Source organism: Excalfactoria chinensis, chromosome 25 (genome assembly GCF_039878825.1).
Source record: "Excalfactoria chinensis isolate bCotChi1 chromosome 25, bCotChi1.hap2, whole genome shotgun sequence".
Classification (NCBI taxonomy): domain Eukaryota; kingdom Metazoa; phylum Chordata; class Aves; order Galliformes; family Phasianidae; genus Excalfactoria; species Excalfactoria chinensis.
In genome coordinates this window covers 1,630,489-1,648,732 of record NC_092849.1, presented here as the reverse complement: position 1 = coordinate 1,648,732, position 18,244 = coordinate 1,630,489, and the positions used below count along the sequence as shown (strand labels likewise).

Sequence of the window (18,244 nt, the reverse complement as noted above, 5' to 3'; positions counted from 1 at the left end):
GACATTTCTGCAACATTCAGCTGGCTCCAAAGCTGTCAGATGGAAACAGATGGAAACGCTGGGAAAGGAATTCTTCCTTTTCAACTGCAGACCTGGAATCATGTGAGCAGCAGCCCCAAGGCCTGAGCGCTGAAAGCACAGCCTATCTCTCAGGGAAAGGAGCCCATTCTTCACAGCCTTTTTGGCCTCTGGTTCAATGCAGGCTGCCAACAGGGGCTGCGTTGTGAAACCAGTCTGCTACGGATACCTCCTCACTAGAAACAGCAACCCACTCAGCAAATGGTTCTGGAGAAGTAACCTGTATTGCTCCTCTGCCCCAGTTTCTGTTCTGTAGCTAATAAATGTTTTCTTCCCTAGCTCCACCTTGGTCAGCACATCCTGCTCAAATTGCCCTCATCTCTTCCAACTTCCAAACCCAAACTCACCTGCAACACAAATTCGGGCATGTTTAGATCCGGGACTTCATTACTTCTTTATGGGAGCCACCTCTTGCCCACAAGCTCAGTAGTTAAACGCTATCTATAGAGAAGCCATTGGAAAACCTCCCCACTCTACCACGATTCAATGAGGACAACTGGCAAAACAGGTCGATTTTTAGCTTTCAAGCCTTGGAGTCACCGTTCAGTCAACAAATGCAAATTAATGACAGACCAAACAGAGCAATAGATGGAAACGCAGAGGCTTTCAAATCCCACAAGACGTGCATTCATCTTAAATTCTGACCTGTAAGAACCTCGTGACATCTGTGATCACGTTCCTGAAGACATATTCATCCTTCTGACAGTCAAACCAGCCCAACTTAGTGATCCTGGCATAGAGCTGGATCAGTGCTTGTGTGACAAACGTGGCCAGCTTTGGCCTGGTGGCAAGGTAGTTGAGCACATAGTTCCCTGCAACACAGAGAAGAGGTTTCTGCAGACAAAACCAGCGCAGCTAGAGCTGAGATAGTAATGCTGTGTCAGGATAAAAGTCTCTTTGTGAAAGAGGTTAAGAATAAAGAAATCAATCCTAAAATGAGCACAGCAGCGGGTTGGATAAAAGTGCTGCTCTCAGTTGTGCCTTGAAGGCACTAAAGCTGTGGAACAGATCTGGAAAGCAGACAGGCAGGTGTGAGCTCCTCCCCCAAAGCTCATTCATTCAGTGCTACCAGACTAAATCCCATCCTCTGTACACACGTGTGGGGAGGGAGAAAAGCTGGAAAGGTTTATGAGATCTCTCCTCAGGGATCATCATTTATTGCATCACTTCTACAAATGAAAGCAGACTCAGAGCCCTTCCCTGGAGGAGGGAAAGCATCAGAGAAGAGCACTGCAACAGAATGACTGCTCCCTTAGGAGCATCTACCTGATTGATATTTCAGAGACCCAGAAAGGATTTCAGTTTGGAATGCACGCCTTCTGAAGGGGAAAGCACTGCTTGTTTTCTGACTTCCAAAGGGAACGTATCAAAGATTCATTCACAAGCCATCAGTCCCTTCCATCTCTACACCCTCAGCCTGGAGCTCTACCAGCAAACAAAGCAGGAGGTGACTCCGTGGAAGAGAACTGCTTCTTTCTACTCTGCACCTCAGAATGTTCAAGTGTAACACACAGGAGGTTGCAGAAGGCCTCCCACTCGTGGATGAAAGCGTGCACAGCAACCTCTGGCATTCACTTGGTTAGCAACGCTGAGCCTTGTACTCACGGATATCGATTCGCTGCTCCAACGGTAGCGGGTTGTTTGTGCGTGACACGAGTTTCGTAAGGCATGTAGCTGCCAATAACTGGGAGTAGGAAGACTGTGAAGAAAAACAAGGCATTACTGCACAGGTCAGGACATCAAGCAGCAGTGCTGGATGCTGAACTAACTGCCTGCTGGGAATCTGAGTTTCAGATCTTAGTTTTAGCTCCTCTGTGCACACCATTTTCACCCCCCCCCAGTCTGCAAACTGCCATTCTAATACCTTCCATGTAAAGCCTGGCACAGCTGGGTGGCAGCCTGCAAAGAAAGCAGCAAAGCCCAGCAGAAATCACAACTGACAACTACGTGTAGCTAATTATGCTGCTGCAGTGCTTGCCACCAGCTTGCCAATGCTTTCTTTGGCACTGGATATCTACAAACCGAGACAGACACACAAGCGCATTGGGTGTGCAAGACAAACACTGCATAGCAGAACCCGGGGCCAGCAGCCCCATCCACGTCCATAAGACTGAGATACATTGGAGGTAGTTTTGGTTTACATACACTCCCTCTTTCTAGAAGCAGCTGGCACTTGCTCAGGCAGTCGGGACTGTTGGTGAACTCAACCAGGGCCTTCTCTGCCTGCAGTCGTGTCGCAGTGTCTGTGGTCTCATAGAGCTGCTTGCACAGGTTCTCTAGCTGGGCTAGGCTCTGGAACAGAGAGAAAAAGAAGTGAGAAATGAGGTTTTGAAGTTTATTTCCAACCTGAGAGCACTGTCACAGCTGCTCCTGTGCCAAGCAATGGCAACCACCCCCCATATCTGTTTGGATTCCCTTTGCAGGGCAGCGTAACAGACCTCAGCATCCCAGGATGCTGGAAGGATCTGGCATTAAACCTTCAGAACTACCTAAAGCAGAAGAGACCAAACGATGCGATGGATGCCTCTGAGCAGTACCTCTGTGAATGCACTGAAGGGAAATCAAAGTACCAGGCAGACCTTGTGCTCAAACAACTGGAAAATACTCACTGTGATCCAGGCAGATGGTTTTACCCCCCCCAAGGTGTCCTAGTTAAAAAGCAGCTTTGTGGATGGATATCAATATTCCCTCCGGTTCTTCCTGCTGGATTGACAAGCAGGTATTTCCCTCTGCTGTAGGGCTACTTGCCAGGCTTCCAGGAGGAGCACAGAAAGACAGCATCGGCTGCTTACTTGATTCTTGGAGACATCCTCATGCAAAAACCACATCTGTGCCAGGGTCAGCACGCAGCCCAGCACTTCTTATGCACAAGTGCAGCAACTCCACACTAAACCAGCCACGTTTTTGATGCTGCCAAGGCCATCACCAGATGAGACAGCATCACAAGAGACCCAAGGAGGGACTCTGGTTGCCCAAACCCAGGTAATGAGTACATCTGCTGGACAAGACATGCAGACAAGGCATTGCAGGAATGCATCCCAGCAGCCTGCTTTGTTACCCTTGCTAAGAAGACAGAGCAGGAACTCAAACCCAGAAGCTGAGTCCTGTGAACATCACTGCTTTCTAACAAACCTGTTGCTGGCAGAGGGCTCCCCAGGCACTGCCCCATAAGGATCCACTGCCTGCAGATGAAAAGGGCTCTGGAGAGCGTGTGACACCTCTGCACTTGTCTTTTTAAGAGCTCTTTCTGACCAGTTTTACACCCCCTGCATGAATTCCTTGAGCTCAGGCACAGATCCTTCCACGTAACAGCCTTGACAGCTCCAACAAGCTCCAGTTCTTAGTGCTGCTGGGGGCTCAGTGGCAATGCCCCACAGCTTTTGTTCAGGCTGGCTGTGACCGACCCCCTTTGCTGGTGCAGAGTGTGGGACCTGAGCCAGCCCATGTGCAGAACCCGCTGTGTTAACTCCATCAGAGCCATGCAACACACACAGGGCTCCAGCAGAACACCTCCTCAGCACCAAGCCACCATCAGGGGATGCTGCAGCCATTACAGCACAGCTCTCAGGTGGAAAACAACAGATACAGGAGAGCTACTCCCAGTTATCCAGGAACACGAAGCCAGCAGCAGCATAGTGAGTCCATTTCCATGTCAGGTGTCCACATTCAACATCCCATCTCCTGTTGTGCTGTGTGAGCCATCCTGAGCATCTCAGCCCATCCTCCCAATGATGTTCATTGGAGGGCAACACCAAGAGCAAGGCAGGTTCCACACGTGGAGCTTTCACTCTATGGTAAGCTAGAATCCTCTTCACCAAAGGGACAGCAATCAAGCCAGCTTCACTCCTGCATGGAGACGCTGGGGCAGCAAGGAGGCAGGGAGCACTTCAGCAATGCTTACTGCTCGAGGTAAGATAAAAAGGAACCATTCAGTGTAACGACCACGCAGCGTGAGGGCCTTGTGTGTTCCAGATAAGCACTAAAGCATGAGACAGCAGAGCATATGAAGCATGAAAATGCTCCGGCACGTGTGGTGCTTTCTGAGGGTCAGGAAGGTGAGCTGAAAGGCAAAACTGCGACGAGGGTAATTCAAGCTGATCGACATCTGTGTTCTTTGCACTTTTGAGAGCGAGTGGCTCTGAAAACATGATGTATGAGGCAAGCTTCTCCAAGGCAGCTGAGAAGAAGGCCAGCTTCTGGTGTGAGGGCATGCAGCAGGAACAGGCCCAGGCTGCTGGGGACGTGGGGACAGCAGTGGCAGGACGAGTGCTGAGTCGTTGCTGAAGTGCTGAGTCACAGCAGGCAGCCCTGGGCTCCCAAACCTCCCCTGCTGCCTTTGGCACAGCGCTGCAAGCCTGGATTTGGGTGGTATATTGGTAACAGCCTGAGATCATCCAGCAGCAACACAAGCCCTTCAGTCCACGTTCTCTCACACACTTCATGCTGTACCAAGGCTAAACAACAAGCTGGAACCCCAGCCAGCTCCCACACAGCAGCATTTAGCTTACCTGCATGCTTAGAAGCCTGACCCGTGTTCATATAACCACTCTGATAAGACTCTTCAGCTCAGAGCTCAGCCATCACTTGACCCCCCCTTGTACACAAACAAGCTTTCTGCCTTCTAAAAGTCAAAACCCAAACAGCACTGATGCTTTTTCCTTCCATCATGAGAAGCAATAACACCTAATAACACGGATTTGCACCCTACCCAGCCTCCATACAGACACCCTGTCACAGCGCTGCCTATAACCCAAGGCCCTTCTCCCTACGTTCACCTATTTGTGACAAACATTTACCTCTTTCTGAACACACTGAACTCAGCATCCTGCCCTGGGAAGGTTCGTTTTGCAGTCCTTGGGTTGCTTTTGCATCTCTTCTCACCCTGAGCAAAAACAAAGCTGGGGATCTGCTGCAAACAGCAACCCCATCCATGGGAAGGATCCACATAGGGGATCTATGTGGGTTGGGTTGTCCTCTGCACATAGCAGCCCCTTGATGAGATCCTGGCCTCGGATGCCTGCCTGCTGAGAGCAGCTACCAAGCTCAGAATGCAGAAGAAAAGCAACCCATCAATCTTATTTATACCACGAGCTGCAAATAAAACTCATCACCGCGCCGGGTTTTCCCCATGGTGAAGACAAACAACGTGTGATCATCTTTAAAATGATAAACACTACAAGGAACGTAACAGCTACCTAAAAAGGAGCCCAGGGGGGTGGCTGCAGAATTGATCCTATATTACACGGTTGCTTAAGCAACGCTCTTAACATCCAGGGGTTGCAATAAGCTCCAGGCAGGTTCAGTTCAATAGGGTTTGACTTCAGTATGCTGACAGTTCCTATCTCAGGCAATTGAAGGAATGCACGCTGTGCTTGGCGTGCCCAAGATGGCAGAGGGAGAAATGGAGCAGTGAGCACAGTGAGCCCCCAGCAGCAGCATCACATACACCTAACAGAGCTTTGCTGCTGCCCAGTGGGTCTTACCCTGCAGGACGTGCATGGCTGTAAATGCTCAGACGTCTTGTTTCGAGGCATTCCTTCCTCCTGCCTTCTGCTGACTGCCTCCCTGAGCCTGCAACGTGCTCCATACAGTTACTAACACCTCCATACAGTTACTAACACCTGGAGCACATTCATCTACTTTCATATCCCCCAACTGATTCCCCCTGTATGTCATCATCAGAGGCAGACCCTGCACATGCCTGGGAAGCAAAGGGCAAGCAGTCAGTCTGCAGCTCCTCGCTCACTGTGTGCAGCAGAAGCAGTGAGCCATGAACCTGCAGTCACAGCTGGTGTGTGGGGATGGGACCCCTGAGCTGCAGGTATTACCTGCTCTGGGAGGAGGATGATGCTGATGATGCTGAGAAGTCAGGGCTTGGAAGCACTGTGCTTTACCAAACACATGGCAGCAGCTGGAAGGCCAGAAGCAACTCAGAGAACAACTCAGGTCACTTCAGCTATTTCAACCAAGAATAAAAAAAGGCTTTTAAATGGAACAATTGAACTCTTAACCGCCGAGGAGCACCGCAATGCATGCCCTAAGTGCTCACCATTGTGAAAGCCAGGTCTGGTGGCTCATGGCTCCCTTTTGTTAAGGGAATCTCGACTATAAATTGCCCATTTCCATTTATCCTGCTAATAACAGAGAAAGAAAACTTACTTATGCCACTCCAGGATATCTCAAAAAGTTATTTATTGCAGCAGCACTTCCAGGCATCTCCCAGGGCATCAATAAAGAGCTCTCATTCCTTTCCTTAAGATGAATGGTCTTCAAGTCGAGCTGAAGGGAACTTCTTTCAGGTCCAGCCCTGCTATTTCACCATGCAGCTCCACGGCGGCACTTGAGATCAATGCTAACACCCCTGTAACTTTGCACTGCCAACACAGCACCTCCTGCAGTGCCCACAAACAAGGATGGTTTCTATCCCACAGGAGAGCTCCCCTGTGCTGCAATACAAATCTATGTCTCAGAGCAGCTGAGGGATCAATTCTGCCCAAGGGAAAGCTCTCACCCAGCAGGAGAACCCAGCAGGGCTCAAGCAAAGAGAACAGCAGCCCAATGCAGCACGCAGGTGCTCCTTCCATTTGGGAACAGAGCAGGAGGCTGAGCAGCAGCAACACCTTTGTATGGGAGAATGAGTCACTGCCATCTCTCTTTACCTTCTTATTTATGTGCCACATTAATGTGCTGCTTCAGAAATGGTTTTCACCTCTCTCTCTTGGAGGACTCAATGTTCCCTGTGCACCTGAAGGCTTCCCACTTGGCAAAGCTTGGCTGTTTCCTAACCAGCAGCAACCAGGAAATTAGGAAACAGCAAACACAATGCATGCATGGGAGCAACACGGTGCTGAACACAAGGAGGGGGAGCAGAACTTCTTCTGCATCTCCCTGCCACACTGAGGAGGCAGCAGAAACCCTCCACAGCAAAGCAAGCCTGAGAACCGAGTGTGTGAGCTCTAAAGCTCCCCCAGTGCTGCTCAGACCCAGTAAAAGCATTGCAGATTTGAGCAGCGGACACTATCTAGCGCTAAAAGAGAAACAGCAGAATTCATATTGTCCAGTACGACGTCCTTGGACTCTCACTCCTGTAATCGGTGCTTTCACAAACACTGCGTGGTTGGTGCTACAAGGGCACTGAGTTTTCCAACAGGAGCTGAAGGGAAGCATGTGGATGATGCAGCCCTGGTCCATGTGAATACAGCAAACAGGAGCAGGTCAGAGCATAGGTGTGAGCAGTGTGAGCAGTGCTCACTGGGCACTGCTTGTTGGCTCTGGTTGACCCATCCCTATATGATGCTCTGCTGGGTGTGTTTGGCATTCTGTCGGGCTGAGGATGCACATAGAGCCGTGCAAGGGATGCACATAGAGCCGTGCAAGGGATGCACATAGAGCCGTGCAAGGGATGCACACAGAGCCGTGCAAGGGATGCACACAGAGCCGTGCAAGGGATGCACACAGAGCCGTGCAAGGGATGCAATGCATTTGGCTGAGGATGCACACAGAGCTGTGCAAGGGATGCACACAGAGCTGGATGAGGAAGCTCACAGACGACAGTGGTTACTCTTCCAACTGAGTCACACAAGAGCATTTAAAGCCAAACACCTCCTTGAAAGCACGGCCGAGAAGCAGAAAGATAAAATTACCAACAAAAATACAGTTGTAAGTAGTAAAATTACACCTCTGCTTTAGCAGATGCTGCATTACCCACACGGAGGGCAAGGAGGTGTTAGCAGCAATAACAAAGTCACTCCGCTTTCCAGCCCCAACCCAACGCTCCTTGCTGTTACTTTGCTGAGCATCCAAGCAGAGTAGTTAAAAAAGAAAAGCCTAATTTGCACCAGAACTGCAGCCAGCTCTATTTATAGTGGAGGTAGGGCTGCACCCTCCCCTCCTTGGGCTATTCTGAGATAAACAGCAGCCCTCAATAAGAGCCCTCTGCAATGATACACACATACAGGAGGTAAAAAAACCTTGAACAAAATATTGCAAGGGATGTGCAGCCAGGCTGTGCTGTGCCTCTTTATATATAGGGACAGCAAGTGGGAAACACCGCAGTGCAGGCCCCAGGGTTCCCTTTGGAGCAAGCTGTGGGTTTCTAAAGCCAAATTAGGTTTTGTGTTTGAGCCAAAATGATGGCTTCTAAACGATGGAAACAAGGGAAAAACAAAGGCCCTGTTGGGGATGGAAGCAGCCACCTTAAGATGTACTGGGAGGGGGGGGATGCTTTCTGAGCCCTGCAGGTAACAGAGAGACCTCCAACCCCTCCTGAGCACACACGGTGTCCCCAATCCCTGCAGAGCCCTGCCAGGCCGTGGGGATGGACCCAAAGAGTGCCCATCCCATTCAGGTTTCCTCTGTGATGGCTTCGAGATGAAAGGAGTAACCCCTGTCTGCTGCCCACCTGCTGCAAAGCAGAGCGCTGCCAGGGGATCCAACACAGAGGAGCACTCACACTGAGCCCACAGTCAGATAATACAGAGGAAAATAACCCAGCTTCCTTTAAGCCTCAAGATTCCATGCTCTCCTATAGGATACCATCTCTTCTTGTACCTCCTTCCTCCCAGCTCAGAGCCAGGTTACCATGAGCGGGCAAGATGAGCTCACATAGAAGCGACAGCAGCTTTCAAGGGGCACAATCATTTGTTACAACTCCAGACGAGCAGAAAGAGCCACAGAATTAATTAGCAGCAAATATTCCCCCACAGGGACGTTCACTTTCAGTAAGCACAGCCCATCTCAGGGCAACAGCACAGAAAACATTCAAGCATAAGGAAAGCAGAAAGGAAGCAAAGATGAACAAATCCGTTTGTGGGCTAGAGGAATAGGACTGTATTTGCCCGCAGAATGATTGCTAATGGTCCCTGCTTTGCTTTGTGAATGAGTTTAGGCAATGCTATCAAACCTTGGATCAGACAAACGTGCATCCGAAAGGCAGCGTAAGCTTGCTGATGGACGGACAAGCTGGTGTGCAGCATTTCACTTGCAGAACGCAGGGCCCTTCCTCCACATCACACCACCTGATTTGCACTGCTGCTGCCTCAGCATCACCGCAGCTTCGGTGGCAGACACTGAGCAGCCTCCTCCTGAAGTGCAGCACGGCAGGAGCACGGCACCCAGCTGCAGCTAAACAGCATCGCAGGCTCAATTTGCATCACCTCCAGTTCCTAAAGCCCTATGAGGATGTGACACCTTCCTCACTACGGCTCTACAAGCTCACCTTCCTTCTTATTGCCCTGCAAATAACCTCTGTGATGGCTGTGTGTGCCCACCAGGCACCACAACCCACATCAGCTAGCAACAGTCCAATCAAACCCCATGCTGCCAGCACACAACATCCAAAGCAAAGCTCTCACAAAGCCTGGGAACTCTGCACAGCTCCCAGCAGCCAGCGTTTATTGGCAGGGCCAGCCCCTATTAAAACAAGGCCAACTCCCACAGCATGGGTCACTGAAACAGCTCTCCCCATTATTCACACTGGCAGCCAACATCTCCCCCCACGACAGGGGATAACTCAGTGACTGCTCTGCTCAACACGCACTATGTTTGATGTGGGAGCTGCACAGCTTTGCTCAGGCCATAGAATCACTGAGGGTGCAACAGAGCATTACGTTCATCAAACCCAACCGTGCTGAGCAGGCTGGAGTGTGAGGAGACGGAAATATCTCAGCCCAAACTCAACCCATTGACACAAAGCACTGCTTGCTCCAGGCACATCCAGAGTCAGTTTGGAAGGGAACCTCTGTGCCGAAAGGGAACCACACGAGGCTCTCCAGAGCTGCTGCTGGATGCTGCACCTGGAGCAGAGAGAAGAAAAGACACCATCAAACAGCACGCAAAGCTCACGCAGCCGGAACGACCAGCAACTCCTCCAGCTCTGTTTGGCCCTTGCAAGAACAGCACCGGGCTGCAGCTGCATCAACTGAGAACAGCACCGGGCTGCAGCTGCATCAACTGAGAACAGCACCGGGCTGCAGCTGCATCAACTGAGAACAGCACCGGGCTGCAGCTGCATCAACTGCGTTTGCAAACCAGCTCTTCTCCGAGTGGAACATCTCCCACATCGCAGCTTAACGTTAAACTTTAACCCACGGAGCTGCAGGCGGCCACGGCGACCCCGCTTGGCCGGCTCCGACTTGCACTTGCCCAACGCAATATTTAACACAAAGCCGAGCAAAGCGGGAGGCAGGATTTAAAGCGACAACAAGCGGTTCTTTCTGCAGCGTCCGGCTCCCAACTTCACGACACGGTGCCCGGATCCGGCCTTCCTTCAGCAAACCGGGAACGTGGGAGAGACTGCGGGACAACGCGGCCCCAACGGCGGCGAGGCCAAGCCGAGCGCATCCCAATGGAGCTCCGGGGGTTCGGTCCGGCGGGGATTCGGGACCCTCCGTGCCCACCCCCAGCCCTCAGCCCCAGGCCCCGCCGCGGCCTACCGAGGCGCACCGCCGCCCGCCGAGAGCAGGCCGCGCTAGGCCGCAGCCGGCCCGGAGCCCGTCCTTGGAGCTTCGTGAAGCTCAGAAAGGCTACGGGGAACCTCCCCGAACCTCCCGACCCATCCGGGCCGCCCCTCACCTGCACATGATCCGCCATTTTGCTCCATTCATGCTCCGCTCCCTCCGCCTCCGCCGGGCCCGGCACGCGCCCGCCTCCGCCCCCCCCACACCTTCCTCAGCCACCAGCGCCGCCGCCTCAATGCGCACGCGCGTCGCGCCCTCCCGCCTTTCCGCGCATGCGCCCCTCCCGCCCACCCCTTTAACCACGCCCACTCGCTCAAGCCACGCCCACCCGCCTCCGCCCCCAACGGGAACAGCGCGGCGCCCGCTGCGGCCCGGTGACGTCACGACGCCGGCGGCGCCGCGGAGGGAGGGGCGCGCTTTGTTGACATCGCTCTTAAAGGGGCCGCGCACCCTCCTTGTCCCCGCCTGCTGCTCCCGTGCTCGCCGTACCCCCCCGCTGCTCCCGCCGCTCCCACCGCCCCCAAATTGCTGCTCAAAGCACGGGGAGGGTTTTTGCTGTGCGTAACCCGGCCCCGTTCGCTCTCTCCGAGCTGAAGTTCTTTGCAGGGGTTGCTGCCCCCGCGTGGCACGAGGGCTGCGTGCATCAAGGGATGCAGTGCGTTGCATTCCCTGCAAGCACCGAAGGATCCCGTGCATGCACTGAGCGCTGAGGTGCAATGCATGCACGAATGGATGCGCCTCCTACGAGCACTAACCAATGTGGTGCTTTGCGTGCACTGAAGAATGCATCCCTTCCATGCAACAAGGGCTGCAATGCTCTTCATGCACCAACAGATGCTGTGCTTTGCATGCACCAAGGGATGCACGCTCGGCATGCTGCATTTCCTGCATACCCAGAGGGCTTCATTCCCTGCATGCGCTGACACGCGCAGTGCTGTCCATGCACACAGGGCTGCATGTCCCGCATGCACCATGAGCAGCAATAGCACCCGTGCCCACTTCCATCCCACACTATGCACCTTGCAGCGCAGACCCATGCAGGATGAGCAGCAGCAGATGGGCCAAACCCCCCCCCCATTTCTGCATGTCCCCATCCCCACCCCAGCAGCTGCTCAGGGCCTTGCATGCAGCTGTGCACCCGGCTGCCCTTTATGGTAACAAAACCAAGGCAGGAAGCGGAGCACAGGGGAGGAAACAGCAGCACCCAACCGCACATCACGTGGTGTCAGTGCAGGCTGGGGACACTGGGTGACAGAGGGGCAGCCACAGATGGATGCTCCGGGCTGCAGGATGGAGGAGGCGGTGGTGAAGCAAGGCGTGCTGCACCTGCAGCTGCAGCAGACCTTCGGCAAGGTGAGGGTGCAACTTTGGGCTGCTTGCTGCAGGGGGGGCTGCATGAGATGGCAGCGGGATGTGCAGCAACTTGAGCATCCTTGAGCTGGAGGATTCAGTGCTGGGATGCAATATGAAGAGATGCAGAGCAAGCAGAGCAAGCAGAGCAAGCTGAGCCCCTCTGCAGCTCAGCGCAGCGGGATGGGGTCAGGCACAAAGTGATGCAACCCCCCCCATGCACCGTTGCTTCAGAGCATGCTGCGGTTCGGTGACAGTGGCTGCTGCTCTTGAGCAAGGAGGGAGGAGACATTCACCATGCTGGGTGGGGAGGATGAGCACCCAGAGGGACATGGGGGCTGCAGAGCAAATGGGGTGCATTTGGAGCTTGCAAAAGGTGCAGCAATTTGGCTGCTGGGTCCCACAGGTTCCGCTTGCAGCCCTGCAGGAGGTTCCTCTGGGGTTGCACACCTCCTTGTGCAGAATGCAGAATGCAATGCATTTCTCTGCCTGCTAAGAGGGCGTTGAGTCAGGGATTGCTCTGAAGCTGATGGAACAGGGGGAGTAAATGGGGAGCTGGAGGCACTTTGGGGGGCATGGATTGCAGGGGGATGCCATGAGTGGGGGGATGGGATGAGAAGAGGGGTGCAATGGGCAGGGGAATGCCATGGGTAAGGGGATGCCATGAGTAAGGGGATGCCATGGATAAGGAGTTGCAAGGAGGTGCCATAGGTTAGGGTATACAATGGATAAGGGGTTTCCATGAGCAGGGAGGTGCCATAGGTTAGGGGACACCATGGATAAAGGATTTCCAAGGGCAGGGAGGTGCCAGAGGTTAGGGGATGCCATGGATCCAAGGGGCTTCCATGGGCAGGGGGATGCCATAGGTTAGGGGACACCATGAATAAGGGGTTTCCATGGGCAAAGGGATACCATAGGTTAGGGGATGCCGTGCATAAAGGGCTTCCATGAGCAGCGGGGTGCCATAGGTAGGGGGATGCCATGGATAAGGAGTTTCCATGGGCAAGGAGGTGCCATAGGTTGGGGTATACAATGGATAAGGGGTTTCCATGGGCAGGGGGGTGCCATAGGTTAGGGTATACAATGGATAAGGGGTTTCCATGGGCAAGGAGGTGCCATAGGTTAGGGGACACCATGGATAAAGGATTTCCAAGGGCAGGGAGGTGCCATAGGTTAGGGTATACAATGGATAAGGGGTTTCCATGGGCAGGGGGATGGTCTCCCCATCCCACCCATGCTGGCTGATGCTGAGCAGCCTTCAGTTCCCCTTTGCAGCACAGGATGCTCATCTCCCTTACGCCATGCTTGGGGTTGGAGATGCTTTCCCCACTCTTAGGGGGCCACATTCTGGGGTCAAAACCTTCCCTGGATCCAGGATGAAAGCAGCACTGCTAAGCCTGGGCTCCCCCCCCCCATCCCTGCATCCTCCCCACCTTTTTGCTGCTTTATCCCATACCAGAAATGGAAGAAGTATTGGGGTGTTCTGTACCGGGAAACTCCCTGCTCCACCGCCCGCCTGGAGCTCTTTGAGAGCGCAGATAAACCTCGGAAGGGTGAGAGCAGCCGGCGGCTGGTGAAGCTGAGCGACTGCGTCCACGTGGCCGAAGCCGGGGGCGAGGCTGGTTGTCCCCGAGCTACAGCCCCGTTCCTGCTGGAGACCACCGAGAAGCGATACCTCCTGGCGGCAGAAGGAGGAGAGGCGGAGGGATGGGTGAGGAGGTTGTGCCAGCTGGCGTTCCCGGTAAGAGATGGAAGGTGGGAGGGTGGATGGGTGGGATGGCTGGGGTATTGGGGGTGATGGATGCGTTTGGGGTATGGATGGATCTGTTTGGGGTATGGGTGGATCTGTTTGGGGTATGGGTGGGTCCGTTTGGGGGATGGATAGATGGGATAACCATGGCATAGGGGATGCTGGGTCCATTTGGGGGATGCTGGGTCCATTTGGGGTATGGATGGATGGGATAACTGTGGCATAGGGGATGCTGGGTCCATTTGTGGGATGCTGGGTCCATTTGGGGTATGGATGGATCTGCTTGGGGTATGGGTGGGTCCGTCTGGGATATGGATGGATGGGATAACTGTGGCATAAGGGATGCTGGGTCCATTTGGGGGATGCTGGGTCCATTTGGGGTATGGTTGGGTCCACTTGGGGTCCAGATGGGTCCATTTGGGGTATGGATGGGTGGGATAACCGTGGCATAGGGGAGATACTGGGTCGATTTGGGTTATGGTTGGGTTCATTTGGGGTATGGATGGATCCATTTGGGGTAGGAATGGATGGGATAACCATGGTATGGGGGATGCTGGGTCCATTTGGGGTATGCTTGGGTCCATTTGGGGTATGGATGGGTCCACTTGGGGTACAGATGGGTCCACTTGGGGTACAGATGGGTCCATTTGGGGTATGGATGGATGGGATAACCGTGGCATAGGGGATACTGGGTCGATTTGGATTATGGTTGGGTTCATTTGGGGTATGGATGGATCCATTTGGGGTATGGATGGATAGGATAACCGTGGCATAGGGGAGATGCTGGGTCGATTTGGGGTATGGTTGGGTTCATTTGGGGTATGGATGGATCCATTTGGGGTATGGATGGATGGGATAGCCATGGCATGGGGGATGCTGGGTTCATTTGGGGTATGGATGGGTTCATTTGGGGTATGGATGGATCCATTTGGGGTAGGAATGGATGGGATAACTATGGTATGGGGGATGCTGGGTCGATTTGGGGTATGGTTGGGTCGATTTGGGGTAGGAATGGATGGGATAACCATGGTATGGGGGATGCTGGGTCCATTTGGGGTATGGTTGGGTTCATTTGAGGTATGGATGGATACATTTGGGGTATACTTGGGTCCATTTGGTGTATAGATGGGTCCACTTGGGGTACAGATGGGTCCATTTGGGGTATGGATGGATGGGATAACCGTGGCATAAGGGATGCTGGGTCCATTTGGGGTATGGATGGATCCATTTGGGGTATGGATGGATGGGATAACTGTGGCATAGGGGATACTGGGTCGATTTGGGGCATGGTTGGGCCCATTTGGGGTATGGATGGATGGGATAAGTAAGGTATGGAGGATGGCTCCATGCAGGGTATGGATGGGATAACTGGGCTGTGGGGTGGGCTGGATCAAACTGGGGTACGAATGGATGAGTTAACCGGGTTGTGAGGTCTGCTGGGTCCCTTTGGGGTATAGATGTGTGGGACAACTGCACTGCGGGAGCCGTGGCTCAGCCCTTACTGCTTCCTTGCAGAGGAGCCAGGAGGAGCAGGCAGTGGGGAAGGACAGACAGCTGAGCTCCGACGGCGAGTTCTCCATGGCTGAAAACTCCCTGTACAGCTCCAGGGGCAAAGGCGAGTATCTGTGTGTGGGGAGGGGGCCGTGTGTGGGGGTGAGCAAGCAGAATAACATTCAGAAACGGCCTTTGGGTGCTTTTCCTGCTCTGTGGTTTGGCTGGGCTGGCTTTCACTGCGGGTTTTGCCTTTATCAGCCGCACACCGCTTCCCCTATGGGGTTCCCTACAACCCTATGGGGCTCCCTACAAACAACCCCCCCCCTTTCCTCCTCCCACCCCCAGGAGTGGAGCAAGACTTCGAGGTGACACTGAGGCCCACCGAGTCCTCGGAGCGCTGCCGCCTGCGGGGCCGCTTTGTGTTGAGGGCAGGCGAGGAAGCCTTGGAGCTGCGGGGTGTGCAGAGCAGGGATGTCCTTTACAGCTGGCCCTATCGCTTCCTGAGGCGCTTCGGGAGGGACAAGGTAAGGGGGTGCTCAAAGGGTGGGATTATGGTGGGTGGGGGGTGTGCTGGAAATCATAGCATCATAAAATCATTGGGGTTGGAAAAGACCTCCGGGGTCGTCAAGTCTGTCATCCCATCCCCACCGCGCTCATAGAGTCACTAAGGTTGGAAATGACCGCTAAGGTCACCAAGTCAACTGCTGACCCATCCCCATGGTGCCCATAGAGTCACTAAGGCTGGAAATGACCACTAAGGTCATCAGGTCAACTGCTGACCCATCCCCATGGTGCCCATAGGGCCATTAAGGTTGGAAATGACCACTAAGGTCATCAAGTCAACTGCTGACCCATCCCCATGGTGCCTATAGAGTCACTAAGGCTGGAAATGACCACTAAGGTCACCAAGTCAACTGCTGACCCATCCCCATGGTGCCCATAGAGTCACTAAGGCTGGAAATGACCACTAAGGTCATCAGGTCAACTGCTGACCCATCCCCATGGTGCCCATAGGGCCATTAAGGTTGGAAATGACCACTAAGGTCATCAAGTCAACTGCTGACCCATCCTCATGGTGCCCATAGGGCCATTAAGGTTGGAAAAGACCACTAAGGTCATCAAGTCAACTGCTGACCCATCCCCACGGTCCCCAATAGAGTCATCAAGGTTGGAAAAGCCCATTAGGACCATCATATCCAACTGTTGACCCACAGAATCACTGAGGTCGGAAAAGACCACCGAGATCACCGAGTCCAACCAACCCATCCCCACCGTGCCCACTTACCACGTCCCCCAAGCTCCACCTCCCCCTTTTCCTTGAGAGATATTGCTGTTCCCCTCCTCCAGGTCACCTTCTCCTTCGAGGCCGGCCGGCGTTGTGCCTCTGGTGAAGGGAACTTTGAGTTCGAGACCAGACAAGGCAACGAGATCTTCCAGGTGATAGAATCAGCCATCGCCGTGCAGAGGGAACGGGGCGGCAATGGGGATGAAGGCACAAGGCCACACCAACAAACCCAGCTCCCCGAGCGGGCTCAGGAGGAGCACCACGCTAAGAGCATCTACAGCCAACCCTGCAGCCCTCTGATCCACAAAACCCCTTTAGCCGTGCCCAAAGCTCCAGAGAAGGATGCTGGGGGTGACATGGAGTACGCCGTTCCCTTTGATACCATCGCCAAGTCGCTGATGGTTGGGAAATTCGGGAGCATCCTTCAGGGTCCTGCTGATGCTCCAGATCCATTGTATGACAGCATACAAGAGGCGGGTGGGCATCCTCCGTTGCCTCGTCCCCGCGTTAAACCGGAGCACATCTATGATGAGCCTGAGGGTGTGTGCACACACACTGTCTATGATGAGCCCAAGGAGGTGAAGGGCGAAGCGTGGAGGCTGCAGGCAGCCCCCGAGGAGCCTATAGGGCACGAATATCCCTACAACCCACAGCGGGACGACTATGCCGTGCCCAAGAGAAACGTCCCGCTGCAGCAGGGCAAAGAGTGGCTCGGGGACACCGAGTACGACAACGTGGTCTTCCAATTAGCCAAGAAGAGGAACAAGCAGTGAGAGAGCAGCGTGGTGCTGCTCGGCCCCATCGCCAGCGGTGCACATCTGGACAGCTGCGGCCGCTGGAGGGCACTGCGCGTCCGTGCTGTGGGGTCGGCACGGCCAGAGTCGGGAGCAGAGCACGGTGCAACCCAGAGCCTGGCAAAGCGTGATCCCAAAGGGTGCACGACCCACACTGTAAAGGTGGAGGACCCAGGGGTGCACATCCCTCACTGTAAGAGCTGGGTGGTGGTGAACACCCCAGCGATGCACACTGCATAGTGCAAGGACCGGCTGGCAAAGCACAGCCTCAAGCATGCACGTCCCACGCCATAGTGGCAACAGTGCACAGCTTTGAGGTTGCACATTGCACACCATAAGGGCCGGCTTGCAAGCAATGCACACTCCAGGGATGCACGTTGCACACCGTCCAGGTTGCTCTGTTGGTCCCTGCCGTGTTACCCGGTGCTGAGGAACGTTCCCCATCACCCTCCAGCTCTTCCACCCAAAGCAAAAGCAAAAGCCATGAATTATTTATGCTCCCTCTCTCTCTCTCAATCAAATAAATGGTTAGGTGCTTGAGTTAATTTCCTGAAGCCTGAAAAATCCAAAGTGCAGACTTTTAATAAGGCAAATTAAGTGCTTTATATATTACACTGATTAAAGCCGCGTATCAATCCATCTATCACACGTTGAATGGAAGGGGCTGAGAACAGCCATGGCGCAGGGATGCTCCGGTACAGAAAATCCTATAAGCTTAAAAAAAAAATAGAAGGAAACGATCTTCAACGTGTGACCAAATTAATTAGTGCTCATTATGGCAGTTATTCATTATTAATGGCTGTTAACACAGTCCTCCCTGCTGCAATCCCATTGCATTGCCTGCGGCCTCTTGGTTAAGTGGAGGAGTGGGAACACCTTTGGACTCCGGTATCCTATGAGTGTGATGGGATTTGTGCTGTGCTGGGAGCTGCTAATCACTTTGCATAGGGGTTGAGCATGGGGTGGTTGGATTCCCACCTCTCTGTTCTTCTTTTTGGGTGGAAAATGAGATGTGAGCTGGGATGGAAAGCCGAGA

At 53.7% G+C, this 18,244-nt stretch overlaps 2 protein-coding genes across 3 annotated transcripts in view; one reads left to right on the top strand and one right to left on the bottom strand.

The window, feature by feature from the left end:
- The window catches only part of XPO7 (exportin 7), a 32,066-nt gene extending 21,285 nt beyond the window's left edge, over positions 1-10,781 (bottom strand). For both annotated transcript variants that reach the window (XM_072357094.1, XM_072357095.1), the window contains exons 1-4: positions 10,651-10,781; positions 2,224-2,370; positions 1,684-1,777; positions 724-890 (exon numbers count right to left, since the gene is read on the bottom strand). In XM_072357094.1, the coding sequence (XP_072213195.1) occupies positions 724-890; positions 1,684-1,777; positions 2,224-2,370; positions 10,651-10,668 (426 nt within the window). In that variant the 5' untranslated portion in view covers positions 10,669-10,781. The remainder of the gene's footprint in view (positions 1-723; positions 891-1,683; positions 1,778-2,223; positions 2,371-10,650) is intronic.
- A 169-nt stretch (positions 10,782-10,950) lies between these two features.
- On the top strand, positions 10,951-17,751 carry DOK2 (docking protein 2). The gene is made up of 5 exons (XM_072357130.1): positions 10,951-11,888; positions 13,345-13,626; positions 15,151-15,250; positions 15,475-15,653; positions 16,477-17,751. Exons 1-5 carry the CDS (start codon positions 11,805-11,807, stop codon positions 17,185-17,187), a joined length of 1,356 nt encoding a protein of 451 aa, XP_072213231.1. The 5' UTR covers positions 10,951-11,804; the 3' UTR covers positions 17,188-17,751.
- The last annotated feature ends 493 nt before the right edge of the window (positions 17,752-18,244 follow it).

Bases quoted from the DNA above. Each gene is read 5' to 3' on its own strand.
- DOK2 (XM_072357130.1), top strand. From the start codon at position 11,805: ATGGATGCTCCGGGCTGCAGGATGGAGGAGGCGGTGGTGAAGCAAGGC. The intron at 13,627-15,150 runs GTAAGAGATGGA...GCTTCCTTGCAG, and splicing joins TGTGCCAGCTGGCGTTCCCG to AGGAGCCAGGAGGAGCAGGC. The intron at 15,251-15,474 runs GCGAGTATCTGT...TCCCACCCCCAG, and splicing joins GTACAGCTCCAGGGGCAAAG to GAGTGGAGCAAGACTTCGAG.